The 12923-nt window shown below is 51.0% G+C and overlaps 2 protein-coding genes and 1 long non-coding RNA gene across 3 annotated transcripts; 2 read left to right on the top strand and 1 right to left on the bottom strand.

Moving 5' to 3' along the window:
- Positions 1 to 11: 11 nt before the first annotated feature.
- On the bottom strand, positions 12 to 5922 carry CENPT (centromere protein T). The gene is made up of 13 exons (XM_015068671.3): positions 5720 to 5922; positions 4338 to 4428; positions 4110 to 4197; positions 3905 to 4001; positions 3648 to 3784; positions 3489 to 3525; positions 3128 to 3276; positions 2350 to 2550; positions 1813 to 2118; positions 1482 to 1572; positions 515 to 691; positions 321 to 425; positions 12 to 246 (listed from the first exon to the last, which is right to left on the bottom strand). The coding sequence occupies exons 1-13, from the start codon at positions 5842 to 5844 to the stop codon at positions 123 to 125; spliced, it is 1728 nt and encodes a 575-aa protein (XP_014924157.1). The 5' UTR covers positions 5845 to 5922; the 3' UTR covers positions 12 to 122.
- On the top strand, positions 5865 to 11125 carry LOC128313256 (uncharacterized). The gene is made up of 2 exons (XR_008293699.1): positions 5865 to 6089; positions 10886 to 11125. It is a non-coding gene; the product is annotated as an uncharacterized LOC128313256 (long non-coding RNA).
- On the top strand, positions 9033 to 11125 carry THAP11 (THAP domain containing 11). The gene has a single exon (XM_027076022.2). The coding sequence runs from the start codon at positions 9500 to 9502 to the stop codon at positions 10418 to 10420; it is 921 nt and encodes a 306-aa protein (XP_026931823.1). The 5' UTR covers positions 9033 to 9499; the 3' UTR covers positions 10421 to 11125.
- Positions 11126 to 12923: the final 1798 nt, after the last annotated feature.

Raw genomic sequence — 12923 nt, 5'->3', positions numbered from 1 at the left:
AACACAGCACATTCTGTTTGTGACACTTTATTGATGGTGAGGAGGGATGGGAGGAGACCTGGAAGAATATGTGGGGCCAAGTGGCCCTAGGTAGGGACTGGGTGAGTGTTGAGGCCTGGCCACTACTGAGCAGGAAAGACAGAGTTACCACTGAATGCACAAGGGATGAGCAGCTGCCGGTATTCCAGGGGCAGGTGCCGCTCCACAAGCACATGCAAAGAGACTTGGTCGTTGACCAGGCCCTGCCTGTAGCAGAGGATAGATATAGAATCAGTGTCAGCACTCCCACATCCAGCACCTCCCTGCTTCTGCCCACTTACCGACGCATCAGCAGTTCCAGGTCCTCTGGTCTCACAGTCTTGCGGCCAGCATGAGCAGCAAACACCTCCAGGTCGTCACAAAGATGCTGGAAATACTTGTCCAGGCTGCCAAAGAGGGTTGGGGTAGAAAAGACTGAACTGGCTGTTCATGATCTGAGGGGCTCCTCTCCCCACCCCGAGTGTCCAGGACTCACCACTTCTCCACCATTTCAAGAGCCTTCTTCTCCATGGGCATCTTAGCATAGAAGCTGAAGAGTTTCACATAGTGGTTCAATCCAGTCTTGTGGGGATCTTGACGGGGCCTGGGGCCAAGGGTTCTGACCCTGGGAGGAAGCCTGGTCGGTAGAGGCTCCAGAGGCTCTGAGGATAAGCTGGGGGCAAGAGTGGATAGTTAGCTAAAATGCTACGTGAAGAGGCCCCTAGTCAAAAACAAGTGTTGGGGTGCCTGGGTGACTCAGTTGGTTGAGCATCCGACTCTTGATCTTGGCTCAGGTCATGATCTCCTGGTTCATGAGTTCAAGCCCTGAATCAGGCTCTGTGCTGACAGTGTGGAGACTGCTTGGGGTTCTCTCTCTTGCTCTCAAAATAAACAAATAAATTTAAAAACAAAACAAAAACAAAACAAAACAAAAGTCTTATTGGCTCCTGCCAAGACTAGGGCCCATTTACTCCTTGGCTAACCTGAACCAATAACTCCAACTATGTGCTGAGGGGTAGTGGGGACAGAGGACCACACTGAGGCCTGGTCTTTCCCTGCAGCCCTGATCCTCCAGTCTGGACCCAATGTCCTAGTCTAGACTTATTACATAAATTGGTACTTGCTCAGGCCCATGACCCTCAGGCCTCTGTATGGACAGACATTCCTTCCCCTCAGCCCATTTCTGCCTATTTGATTCTGCTAATCGTCCTCCAGGAAGCCTTCTCTGACTATATACTAACTTAGAAACATCCCCCTACCCAGTTTCCTCTCAGAATGTGGAAGCATGCACCAGGATGACAGATGTACTCAGTGAGCCTCACTGAGCCCACCTCAGGGTGCTCTCCTGGGTGATCATCTGCATACTAATGAGAAGGGGGATAATCCTGTGGTACTCAATGCCAAGCTCAAAAGCCTGCTCCCTCCCCGAGAAGCCCATGCAAAACAAGGTCATAGAATCTTACATGGCAGTGCTAGGCGGTGGGGCTGACTCAAGAAACTGAAGTTGCCTGGCCTGAAGAAACTCAGTGGTGCTGGAGGCCAATTCTGGACTTGCTGTAGAGGAAGGGCAGGATTATAGGGGGCTCACCCAAATCTGAAGACCCACAGCCTCCTTGTCCTGTTCCTCAAGGGCCCCATTTACATCTGGCCCGCCAAGCAACGGGCCCCTCAGAGTCTCCCTGACCCAAGACTACTTGTGCCCAGAAACACAACCCAGATATACAACTCCTCAGATTAGGGACTGAATGTAGCTGTCACCAAGTCACTCCCCCATCCCTGCACTGGGACCCTTACCTGTCCTACCAGAGATGTTCTCATCTCCTGAAGATCCCTCTGGCTCCTTGGCCTCAACAGCTTCTGATGTTTCATTTCTGTCAGACTTGTCTGTCCTAACAGATCCTTGTGTTCCTGTTGTGTCCTTCACTTCACTCACACTCAAACTTTCCTCCATCCTCTCTTCTGCATTCTCACCAACTCCACCCTGTAAGGGCTCTACTTCATCTTCTCCAGCAATAGCACTGCTGGTGTTTGGGAAGCTCATAGCAAGGGCATCAACCTTCTTTGACTTTCCTGCCAGAAGTTGGGCTGGTTTTCCAGGACCTGAATCAAGGGAGAGAATACAAGTTAGAGAAGGATGTAGCTCAAGGATAAAGTAATAAAATCCACTCTAGCTCACTGAGGAGAAAAGCCCAGAGGGAGACCCAGGGTACTTGTTTGTGGAGTATCCTGGCCCAACACTAACTCTGCTCTGAGATGTAAGAGGGACCAACAGCCAGGGGACTCTGCAGGACACACAAATGGGCCCGAGGAAGGAAAAGCCCACATACTCACTGTGGTTCTGCAGCTTAGGCCCACTCCTCTGTGTCCTGTGACTGACAGCCTTCTCAGCATCTTTAGCCTCAGTGTAAGAGAGACAGGGCAGGGAGTGGTACACACTGGGGGAATGGCCAACCAAGGGCTGGGAGAAGGGCTGAGTGTCCTCCAACACGGTGTCGGTTGGCAGGGTAGCAACAGGGGTTCTGAGGCTGTTACCTGGAGATCAAAGGCAGTTGACACTCTGTCACCAGGGCCTGGGCAGTAGGCTCCATGAGTCTGCCCCAAGTGACCTTTAGAGAAAACCTCCTAGTATTCTAAGAGAGCTTCCACAGTGATCTTCCTGCTTCTAGGCCTAATATTCCCACCCACCACAGCTTGTCCCATCCAAACTGCTCACCCATGCCTCCACTTCTCACTCTGCTCCCTCTACCTGGAATCCTCCTACTCTAGTAAACTTGACTTGTCTTCTGGAAGCAGGCTCCCCAGTCAGTTCTGATTGGCCAGCTGATCCTTAAACCTGAGCCCTATCAATCAATCTCCCCAAAAGCTCCAGTCACCATACCACACCTTTCCTACCCTCAGCCCTCTAGCTTCTCAAGAATGTGGGGCTAAGACTGGGGCTCCATTTAGACAAGGGACATCATGTAGAAAGGAAGCAGAAACTCTTCATAGACCTACTAGTCAGGCTTGCTCACTGTCCTTGACCTGACAGAGGAGTAATCCTGAACTCAGCATACTTCCCATGGGAGTGGGGGAGCTTTCCCCACAGGGCAGAAGGAAATCTCAACCCTACCTGGAGAAGCCAAGGCCAGGGAAGTATCTTGCAAATCCTGCAAAAATGCACCCACATCTACAGCTCGACGGGTGGGAGGTCTGCGAGCCAAACCAGGCCTGTGCACTGACTGTGGCTGAAGAGGTGTGGCAAAGGTCAAGTTGAGGGAACTGGTGGGAGGGAGGAGCCATGAAGGAAAGTCAGGTACCTGAAGCCCAATTTTTGGGAGAATACTCCCATCTGCCCTAGGGCTCTCATCTCTAAGAACACAGCCATTATGCTATGAAGCTAATACTGGCAGGGACCAATATGGTCAGATTCCATCCCAATCAATACCTCCCTCCCCAAGCCTCTCCACCAACCCCCAAACAGACAACAGCACCTGGTGAGAGAAGAGGCACTGGCATTCCCACAAGGCTCTGCAAGAGAATTTAAAAAGAAACCATGATAAGTTCTAGGCTCATGACAGCCCTGTCTCAGGCCTCTTCAGCCTCTCCAGAGGACAAAAGAGGGTGGCCACAAGTGTTGTCCAGGGTCTTACCTTGGGAGAGAGGCAGCCCCTGGTCTATTCCTTGCTGAAAGACTGACAATCTCAGCCTCCGCTTCCTCCTGCCAGGAGCCAGCAGACCGAGAGCCAGGGTTGTAGGGGGCTCAAGCTCAGGAAGTTGCAGCTCCAGGCTACAAGGATGAAACTTATCTCAGGCCAGGAAGCCCAATATTGGCTTCTGGGACCCTCAAGAGGCTCCCTGATCAGAGCTACCCAACAGCCCAGTGCAAGGGGGAGAATTCATTGTGCACCTGCCCCGAATGCTTTCCTGTCTAGAGGATTGGACCACCTGCGGTGTTGGCACTGGCTTGACCACTGACTCTGGCATCATGATGGAAGATTCTGGGGCTGCCAAAATAGCAAGAAGAAAGTAAGGTTGGCAGGGCAGGCTGCCCTGAATGAGAGATACCATGGGACTGGTATCTAACTCCGACCAGCAAGCCAGTGTTCACTCACCAGTTAGAAGGATGTTCTTCAGCAGAGTCCGGGGTGTCTGTTCCTCCAGGTGTCCACTGGTTTGAACATGGGCCAATCTGCCAATAGACTTTGGGTGAAAGCATCAAGTAATCAGTCTGTTTGTTTGCCTTGAGATTCCCTCAAGGTGGGCTCCAGAGCAGAGCTAGACCTCAGGGTCCCCTGAATGCAGCAAGAGCCCTGTAGGGGTCAATGGGCTGGGGCACTTACCCTGGCTCTTTGGGAACGCCGCCTTGCATTTGTCTTTGTTGAGCTGCTCAACCTCCTGGAGGAAGGTGTTTCAAGTAGGGATTTCTGGGCACTGTGTAAAGACCAATTGCTCTGAGAATTAAGTAGGGACGAAACTAGAGGATGCGGAGATGTGCTTTCATCAGGAATCTTGGCCTAAAGCCCTTTTCCCTCAAGGCCAAGGAACCAGAAACCACTTGCCCCTCCCCTAGCGCCTGTTCTCAGCTCTGTATCAACAAGGTTGTGGATGAAGGGGAACCTGAGGGATATGGGAATAGAGAAGGACCATAATGACCTACCTAGAGAGAGGGACTGAAGAAACCTTTACAGAACTGACTTTCTTAGAAGCAGAAGTTAGCCACACAGACAAGAGAAGCAAATGGAACAGTATCCATTCCTGACATTAAAATAACAACCCAAGGGAGCACCTGGGTGGCTCAGTCGGTTGAGCATCGCACTCTGTGCTGACAGTGCGGAGCCTGCTTGGGATTCCCTGTCTCCTTCTCTGCCCCTCTCCCTCTAGTGCACATGCTCTCTCTCTCTCTAAATAAATAAACATTAAAAAAAATAAAAACCCAAGAAGGATTTTAAATATTTTGAAGGCTTTTAAATGCCTGTCAGGGTTTGACAGCAACTTCTACATGGGTCACGCCAGTCCTAGTCTCTTCTTTCCAGTCTCCCTCAAATTCCCAAGGGATAGCTCCCACCTCATCACTTATAGGTCTAAAACCTACAACGAACAGCTTCCCAGCGCCTATAAAAGAACTGTACTGCCCCTGTCTGGCTGATGCCAAATTCCACACCCTCTGCACCATGAGCTCACCACAGACCTCATCCACTGTCACTGCCACTACGTCAAGCCAATTCCCTACTCCCTAGCAAAACGTCTTTCTAGTTCCTGCCTCCTGAATTCTACGTAGGCTGTTCTCTATAGCTCCTTTCCCATCTTTCAGAAGGACCCTCCAGGAAAAGGGGAGTGAATGTGCAGGGAAAGGTGGAGGACACATAGGAGGCAGGGCAGATGCTTGGACACACTCTGGGCTGATGTCGGGGAAGATGGCCCGTAGAACGGGCCAAAAGGCCAGATTCTGAGCGCCTATCCTTCACCAGAGGCCGAAACCCAAAGACCCGAACGTGATTTGAGGTCCGTGGTCCCGAGACTTGTCAGCCTGGAGTCCCTGGGCGGCGGGCACCAACAGCTGACCTGAGCCTAGCTAGAAGGGTGGAGCCAGTTCTCAGAACCCTGAGTCCTGCGCCTCTCCGAGACTCAGTTCCCCTTTCCCTTTCCAAACGGGGTCTCCCACGGAAACCTAACCCCCTAATCCTTCTGGTTGCTCATATGCTCGCGCAGCGCCCTCACATACCCAATTCCAGCACTTCGGCGTCGCTGCGGGGTGCGCGTGTCCGCGGTATCCAGCACGCGCCGCAGCAACGTGCGTGTGGTAGGCTCGCTGTCCTGGCTGTAGCTATCCGCCATTGCCTCAGCCATTCGCTCTCCCACCCAACTGCTCAGGTGGGCCGCTCCACCGCCTTCCCGCCGCCGCGTTTGAGCCAACTCTCGCGAGTCGGCAGGCCGCGAGGCTGCCGCACAGCCTCACGGGAGTTGCGGTTCCAACCCTACCCGCTCAGAGGACCCTGGCGCGGTCGTTGTAAACTCTGGATTGGAGGCACTGTTACCAGGGAGTGAACCTGGGCAAATGTGTGCCATCAGTCGAAGACTTGATTTCTTCATCTGTAAATTGAGGATGATACCCACCTAATAGGGGCTTGTACTGATCCAATGGGATAATTTTTTAAAGTTTGTTTAGGTAATTTCTACATCAACATGGGGCTCAACTTCAGGATCCTGGGATCAAGAGTCACATGCTCTACTTACTGAGCAAGCCAGGCGCCCCTCATTGAGATAATGTTTAGCTCAGTGTCTGATATATAGTAAGCCAGGCCCTTAATAAATAGCAGTCACTATTAGAATGTCTCTTATTCCCATCTCCCTCTCCTAGTTGAGTAGGCACACTTGGGCCAGGAAAAAATAATTTTATCCTATATGTGATCTGGTCAGATTTGCATTTGTGAAAACTACTCAGCCTCAGAAGAGACCAGGCTGCAGGCTCAAAAGCTAGTGGGCTGTTTGTGATGCAGCAGAAATGTTATGATCTCCAAACACGTGCAATTTTGAGACGAAATTTGGCTTTCAAAGTTCTGTTAATGCTAGAGACTCTATTAGCACATTTTTCACCAAGACAGCCTTTCTTAAATTTTCATGGAAATTTAATCAGAACTTGAGTTCTGAGTTATGGACTTATCCTTTTGCTCCTAGATCAGGTGTCTATGTGTTTTACATAATTGATTAAACTTTATATTTGCTACTTTTAAAAAAGAAAATACTGAGTGCATGAAGCAAGGGAGGGAGGAGTAAGACAGGCAAGGAGCAGACCATGTGGGGTCTTACAGGCTTGGGAAAGGAGTTTGGACATTATTCTTAATGCAATAGGCCACTGGAAGGATTTAAGCAGAGGAATTACATAACCATATTTTTTTGGTATCCATGTGAACAACAGATTTTGTAGAGGAGGCAAGATTGGCAGCAGGGAGACTTGTGACAAGGTTGTAGCCTTTTTCCAGAGGTGACAAGATAGAGGTTGGGCAGGGCAGTAGGGGTGGGGAGAGAGCTATGCATTCTAGATATGTTTTAAGTATAAAAGATTATGTGTAGATTAGAGGTGATTTTATATACTGGAAGGTACGATTTTATTGAGCATCTTCAATGTTCTGTGCATGAAGAAACGATATAAATTTGATCTCATTAATATTTTTTGAGGAAGGTACGTCTTGAGACAAGAATAGAATTCTATCAGTAATAGTATGACAATGAAAATACAAAACAATGTAACAATGATCTTTTGCTTTATCTCTACTGCATACATTTCATAAACATGTAATCATTTAACAAAGTGTGTATTCATGTTTTTACTGTTGTATATTCATCCAAATGAATGCACATTTTTCAACATGGACTGCATTTCTAAGTTTGAAGGGGGTTCAAGCTGTGGACCTCAGCTGCATAGGCCAGGAGGAATGGAACTTCTTTCTGGTATGGGTCTGTGAAACCCATGCCAATAACCATGGAGCATGTTGATTGTGAACACAAAGTGCAAGGGTGATGTTTGCATGTTGGACCAGAGAAATAGTTCATTTCCATTGTCCCGTATTTTTCCAAAACATTAAAAAAAATTTTTTTTAATGTTTATTTTTGAGAGAGAGAAAGAGCACGAATGGGGGAGGTGCAGAGAGAGAGGGAGACACTGAATCTGAAGCAGGCTCCAAGCTGTGAGCTCTCAGCACAGAGCCCAACACGGGGCTGGAACTCATAAAAGCACAAGATCATGACCTGAGCTGAAGTTGGATGTTTAACCGACTGAGCCACCCAGGCACCCCATTTAAAAAAATTTTTTTGTAATGTTTACAAAATATTTTAAGAATGGGTTCCTCTTATAATAAAACACTTTAAAAAATGTAACAGTTAACTTGCGGTGTTCCTTTTTCTTTCACATGCTTGTAAAGCCGAATCTTTCTTGTTTTTATATCAAATACTTAGAAGTAGTTTATACTAGGCTCCAATTTCACACCCATGGTTTGTAATCAGGAGGGAAAAAAAATTAGGAGGGAGAATCAGGAAAAAGGGTGAAGAAAGGCAAGAAGCGGAGAAAGGGGGAACTCAGCAAAGGAGGGCTGTTTGCAAGTAACTTCCCTAAAGACTTCCCAGCCTCCTCCCTGGTTTTCCACAGCCTCTCTGGTCCTTTAGAACGTTTTCTCCTTAGAAGTAGAGGAGTGGGGAGAGGTCTTGTTACAATACAAAGCCTGTCCATCCTCTGGTTCAACACACTTCAACAGTTCCCAGTCCTCTGCAGAATTAAATCCCAAATCTTTTAACTTAGCCCAGTTTGGTATCTTGTGACGCTCCAGCTACCCAGCCTGGCATCTTCCAAGTTTTGAAGGGCGGAGCCTAGTTCTTTCTTGCCTCAGGGCCAGCTACTCCTCCCCCCTCCAGCTTTTCACCGTTTTTTTTCTTCCTGGGACTCCGCCTCCCATTTTTTCCTCTGTCCTGTTCATTATTTTGTAGCACTTATTTCTGTGATTAGAAATCCATTCAGGTGCATTCACATCTATTATCCAAAAGTTGGATCCTCATCCCTCGCAGCAGTCAGGCCTGGTCAGTCAGCTCCTGCAAGGTTCCCAACGCACTGCCCTGTGCCCGCCACACAGTAAGCATCAATTGGTGACTGATGTTTAGGTCAGTAAGTGAGTCATCGCAAACAGCGGCTGAATTAGGAGAGTGCTCAACGCAGAGAAAGGGGCTCCTGAGGTCCTTCTGGGCACTGAAGCCCCGGTCGCCCACCCAAGCCCCACAGGAATGCTGTAGACTCACAACCGCCAGTGATTGGGGAACCGCTTCCGGCAAGGTTGTCCGCTGGCACAACCTCACCCAACTCCTAGTCCCCTGTAACCCGGCCTCTCCTTTAGGCGGCGCTGCAGGCCACAGCAGCCGAGTTCAGCGCAAGGCATTGCGGGATTTGTGGTTTTTGTGGGCAAATACCCAGGGCGCTTGCGCACTACAGAGGCGCGCGCCTCCCGCCTCCCCACCCCTCCTCTCCCCGGCCGCCGTATCAGGATTCCAGGTCCTTGCGAAGGGCGGTCAGGAGACGGCGTTGCAACCGAATACGCCTCTATAGTCGGCCGGGGATTAGCCGAGTGGGAGTAAGAATCTGTTCTGCGTGGGCCATAGCGGCGCCCAGGAAAGCGGCTGGAATTATCACGCCCCCGCTCCGGAAGTGAGCAGCTTCTGGCGTGGTGCATTGTGGGGGGCGTAGTCCTCCTTCCCGGGCGGTCCTTCGCGGCGTCCCCGGGGCCGACTCTGGAGCGCAGGCGGGCGGCCGGGTGGGTGGCGCGGCGCGGGCCGGCGGGAAGCGTATTCTGGGCACGGGGCGCCGGGCCAGGCCGGCTGCGCCGGGCGGCATTAGTGGGAAGCCGCCTAAAGACCCGCCCGGCGCCGCCCGTCGAGGGGGCGGGCGGCGGCAGACCGACCGGGCCGTCGAAGGGCTTAGGAGGCCGGTGGGCAGGGCCGAGGCGGGCCGCGCGGCGCAGCCATGCCAGGCTTTACGTGCTGCGTGCCGGGCTGCTACAACAACTCACACCGGGACAAGGCGCTGCACTTCTATACGTTTCCCAAGGACGCTGAACTGCGGCGTCTCTGGCTCAAGAACGTGTCCCGCGCTGGCGTCAGTGGGTGCTTCTCCACCTTTCAGCCCACCACGGGCCACCGTCTCTGCAGCGTCCACTTCCAAGGCGGCCGCAAGACCTACACGGTGCGCGTCCCTACCATCTTCCCGCTGCGTGGCGTCAACGAGCGCAAAGTAGCACGCAGACCCGCCGGGGCTGCAGCAGCTCGCCGCAGGCAGCAGCAACAACAGCAGCAGCAACAACAACAGCAGCAGCAACAGCCACCGCCGCAGCAGCAGTCGTCGCCGTCAGCCTCCACTGCCCAGGCCTCCCAGCTGCAGCCGAACCTGGTGTCTGCCTCTGCTGCTGTGCTTCTCACCCTTCAGGCCGCTGTAGACAGCAGCCAGGCTCCGGGGTCCGTGCCCCCAGCTCCCACCACTCCCACAGGCGAAGACGTGAAACCCATCGACCTGACCGTGCAAGTGGAGTTCGCCGCCGCCGAGGGCGCAGCCGCCGCCGCCGCCGCGTCGGAGCTAGAGGCTGCTACAGCAGGGCTGGAGGCCGCAGAGTGCCCTATGGGTCCCCAGTTGGTGGTGGTGGGTGAAGAGGGCTTCCCTGACACTGGCTCCGACCACTCATACTCGTTGTCGTCAGGCACCACGGAGGAGGAGCTCCTGCGCAAGCTGAACGAGCAGCGGGACATCCTGGCGCTGATGGAGGTGAAGATGAAGGAAATGAAAGGCAGCATCCGCCACCTGCGTCTCACTGAGGCCAAGCTACGAGAAGAACTCCGCGAGAAGGATCGGCTGCTGGCCATGGCTGTCATCCGAAAGAAGCACGGAATGTGAACGCCCCCCCCCCCCCCCTTGGCTTGCTGGACTTCCGGACCTAGAGGGACCTTAGGCCGCTGCTGGTGAACTCCCCTATATTCCTGGGACACTGGTTGACAGTACTGAAGCTTAGGGCAGCTGGACTCTTTTGCTGGTGACCTGACACCCTCTCTTGTTTTCTCCTGAAGCAAGGTCCTGAAGTTTGGGACCTCAGACTCTGCACGGGTGACACCAGCATTTATGACTTTGTCCCCCATTCTTCACCTCACCCCCTGTTTATGTTGCAGGTTCTGGTTAAGCAGAGGCTTCAGAACCACTGAACTTGAAACTTAACCCCTCAGAATGCAGGTCGGCTGCCCAAGGACTATGGGTTTAGGAAGACAACACCTTGAGGTTGGCCAGCATTGGGACAACTCTTCCGTGTGTAGTGATAAGAGATCCAAGTATAACATCAGTTCTCCTTTTCCTGCTTTTCCTTCCCAGGTGCAGACTGTGATTCTGATGGGAACTGTGCCTCTGCCTATTTAGGACCTCTCTCCCCAGGAGGCCATCTACAAGGGGATCTAGGTGACCTGATGTTGAAGATCCAGCTTGCCAGGGACTTAGGTTTATCTTGTTATGTTTGCTACTGGTTACAAATTCTATTTTCTGTACAATTAGTCAGACTAAAGTTTTCACTGTGTTTGTTTGGCAAAACGAATTAAACAGAAAGTAAGGTTTTAATTTGGGTTTCGCCATTTTATTTTTATAAAGACTCATTTAAGTATTCCTGAAACATGGGGAAATAGGCCTCCCAACAGGCCGCTGCCCTAGGTCTCAAGGACCAGGCTGATCCTGAGAGTAGAAATGCTTCACTGACCATGTTTCTCCATAAAGGGGCCCTGAGCACATGGACCCTGGCCTCGTAAGGTTCTTACAGAGTTCCTGGCCCAGCTCACTCCAGAGTTTGGAAACTGCACCAAATGGTCCCAGTTTGTCAGTGGATTGGGAGAAGGAGCAACTGAGAACTAAACCGACTGTGACCCCTCCCTTCTCTTGAGGGTTTTGAATCCTTCATGATTTTAAGCTGGGGTTGAATTTCACTCACCATTTTAGCCCTGACACTTAGTACAGCATCTGGCACACATGGGCTTGCAGTCACTTAAGTCAGTGAAGACCACAGCTGGAGCCAGCCATGGCTCCTGCAGGCATAACTCTTGTACAGATACCTTGGCCCTGGTACACTTTGAGTGTGGAGGAATTGGGATTTGTGACCCGGTGATTGATTTTCTTGGCTGTTTTTATTCTTCTTTAGATGAGAGATTACAGGAGTGAGGTGATGTTTTTATCCATAGGTCCAAGTAATTTAGCTCAAAGCCAATAGGGAAAGGCAAATTATCTTTAAAGCTTGCCTTATCTACTGTAAGTATTTGGGCACAAATGGACACTTCTTGGGCTCCATAAAACATGACCCCCTTCTCTGTTACTTTAGAAAAAGCCACTTCCCTGGGGACTTCCGTTTATCTGTGAACTGCAATGACAAATGTTTCTCTAGTCTCTGCTCTCGGCCCCTTGGCACTGACTTGAGAAACAAACAAGTCTCGTGGGGAGGAGGGGTGGAATACAGGTTGTGCAGGTGCCTGGTTGGGGAAGGAACTGGTTCTCTGCCTTCCTAGGGTTAGTTCCAGCTAATCATAAATAAGGTGGTAGAAGCACAGCATTCCCCTTCGTGCACGGCTACTGAACCAGTCTCTCACATGTCCCCACTCTCCACTAGGATTGAGAGCTTTCCTAGGCTCAGTCTATGTCCTTTAGTGTATCTTAGCTCCTGTTTGTTGAAGGGACTTAACAGTTTCTACTTTGGCTGACTTGGACCTCTCAGCAGCACTCCCAGGATAGGTGAGGGCCAGGCTCTGGCCAGGACTGTGGTGTCTGGAGGTTATGTGCACACAGCCTATCCAGTGTTTTAGCTTTTAGGGGGAGGGGGCCTGACAGCTTAACAAGGGAGGCCCCAGATGCACACAAGCAGGACAATGCAGAGTTTTCACTGGATGAGTAAGAAGCACCTAGTCAGGCAAATTAGTACAGACCTGGGATTTAATAAACAGAAGCTCGGCCTGGGTTTACCAGCCATCCCCAAGAATCGAATATGTGTGTGTGGGGGGGGGAGGGGTATTGGTGAAGGTGCAAAACTTATGGAAGAATAGGAATACTGAGTCTTGGCAGGAGGGAAGGCATGGAACTGCCAGGAAAATATTTTCCTTACCTGTGGTTCACCTGGGTTAGCTGCACAGCATTTACCCAACAGCCCTGACTTAGAAACAGGCCTTACTTTAAATGTTTGTATTGCCCAGGAAACGACGAAAATAAGTGATGAAAGGGCAATGGGTGGGAAGGAAATTATTGACAATCTGGTCACTTAAATCCTGGGGAAAGTTTGGGTGAGTTCTTTTCTCGTTAATAAAAATTAAACCCTTCGGGGCTCCGCCTGCTGCAAAAAGTAAAATAAAACGAACAACAGCAACAACAACAAAAAAACCAC

Source organism: Acinonyx jubatus, chromosome E2 (assembly GCF_027475565.1).
Source record: "Acinonyx jubatus isolate Ajub_Pintada_27869175 chromosome E2, VMU_Ajub_asm_v1.0, whole genome shotgun sequence".
NCBI lineage: Eukaryota > Metazoa > Chordata > Mammalia > Carnivora > Felidae > Acinonyx > Acinonyx jubatus.
This window is presented reverse-complemented; position numbering and strand designations above follow the sequence as displayed.

Bases quoted from the DNA above. Each gene is read 5' to 3' on its own strand.
- CENPT (XM_015068671.3), bottom strand. From the start codon at position 5,844: ATGGCTGAGGCAATGGCGGATAGCTACAGCCAGGACAGCGAGCCTACC. The intron at 3,526-3,647 runs GTAAGACCCTGG...ATTCTCTTGCAG, and splicing joins GGGGCTGCCTCTCTCCCAAG to AGCCTTGTGGGAATGCCAGT. The intron at 426-514 runs GTGAGTCCTGGA...CCTCTTTGGCAG, and splicing joins CTTGAAATGGTGGAGAAGTG to CCTGGACAAGTATTTCCAGC.
- THAP11 (XM_027076022.2), top strand. From the start codon at position 9,500: ATGCCAGGCTTTACGTGCTGCGTGCCGGGCTGCTACAACAACTCACAC.